Genomic DNA, 1,727 nt, shown 5'->3' on the forward strand with positions numbered 1-1,727 from the left:
TGCATTGTTGACAATGGTTGTAACCTTTAACCCAGAGTCAACACATAACACACCTGATCGACCAAATAAAGTGCCCTCTTTCGAAATCGTAGTGCTGTGCAGCACCTTAGATGCACAACACTAGCACTCATTGTCCACACGTGAACACATTGCGCCGTTGGCACATCCAACAACAGGTACAGAGACAAAGACTGTATTTTTATGGTGATTTTTACATTCATGGACGCATGACACCGTTTTGCAAGCTTTAGAATATGATCATATTCATCCCTAAGCAAAATAGTCATCTTGTTGATACATATTTCAGCTCATTTTTCCATCTTGCACCCGTAGGTGTCAGGAACGCAAGGAACATCCTCTGCGTTCGTTGGATGATTGTGCGAGGTGATGTGTAACGTGGTCACAAGTGCACGGTGTGGAGCTGCTGGATCTTAAAGTGATACCGTCACTGTTTTTACACCACACACAAAAAATGTGCCTTGTGGAGATTGCCTTTCTTTCTTCATCACGTATCCCATTGCCACGGAGTAGATCGGACTGATGTAACCGAAAGAAAAATAGAATCAGCTTTACGTTAATATTCCTGAACAAGTAATCTTACCAGGGGATCTTTGAATATCATCAAAGGAAGTTTGTAGTTTTGCCGAATATCGACGGTTTTCTGAGAACAAACAAAGATGGCAAGAGGACGGAATGAAGAGACAGGAAGACATGAAAGACATTTAGAGGGCCATAAGTCGCACCAACAGGATGATAAATCAAGTGGAAGAGAGTCCCTTAAGGGTTGCCCAGTTGGACCAGCAAATGAAGAGAGAAACAACATGAACAGTGATGAAAGAGACGGTTTGATAGCGAAACATCGTCGGAACAACCAAGTAGGTGGCACATTAGACAGAAATCTATCGCACAATGAGCTTGGAAAGACAGCAAGGATGAACCATTCGCTTAAAGAAGCAGGGGCAGGCCCTCATACAACAGACGAGAATGATTGCCCTATCAAACGTCAATCTCTGAAAGGAGCTTGGAATTTTGATTCATCAGGAAGTACTGCATGTGGGGCGCAGCATGCCCACGGGCACCCCGAGTTTGCTAATGACAACGTGGACGGGGTCAGTAGTGATCAACCATCAAGACATCAAGAAACAACAAGGATTCCGCCAAGTTCAAACCAATATCAGACAAGGAATTTGAGAACAGAAAGAGATCGACTTAACACTTATTTTGACTGGCCAAGAGATTCACCCGTGTCCCCAGAAGATCTTGCGAGGGACGGCTTTATTTACCAGTGTGCGTTCTGTGGAGGAGTCCTTCAGGAGTGGGAGGCGGCCGACGATCCGTTCATAGAACACGAGCGACACTACCCACGCTGTCCCTTCGTGAACGGAAGGGCGACGGCAAATGTCCAGCTTGGAGCGACATCACCGCAAACATCGCAGCCAAGGAGCAGTCACAGTAGAGCTCATTGTATCGTTATCAGCCAAACTAGTCAGCAATCGTCAACACCAGAACACGTCAGTCTGAGTCAGGTAACTCAAAGGACCGGATCGGGATATACGTCAGCATTTGCATTACCAGTAGAGACACAATGGCCAAAACTACCAGGTTTTGCGGATGAGGACAACCGACTATCCACTTTTCACAACTGGCCGGGGTATTATCCCATGTCACCACTGAGGCTAGTACGGGCCGGCTTTCTTTACACATGTAAGTTTCAATAATAAGTAGTT

At 45.7% G+C, this 1,727-nt stretch overlaps 1 protein-coding gene across 1 annotated transcript; it reads left to right on the top strand.

The window, feature by feature from the left end:
• Window positions 1-677: 677 nt before the first annotated feature.
• LOC109479283 lies at window positions 678-1,679 on the top strand (the record flags this gene model as incomplete). Its single annotated transcript, XM_019781237.1, has 1 exon — window positions 678-1,679. A coding segment is annotated over exon 1 (1,002 nt), but the record flags the coding sequence as incomplete, so codon positions are not given.
• Window positions 1,680-1,727: the final 48 nt, after the last annotated feature.

The sequence above is a fragment of the Branchiostoma belcheri genome, unplaced genomic scaffold, assembly GCF_001625305.1.
Source record: "Branchiostoma belcheri isolate BF01 breed outbred unplaced genomic scaffold, Haploidv18h27 scaffold473, whole genome shotgun sequence".
Classification (NCBI taxonomy): domain Eukaryota; kingdom Metazoa; phylum Chordata; class Leptocardii; order Amphioxiformes; family Branchiostomatidae; genus Branchiostoma; species Branchiostoma belcheri.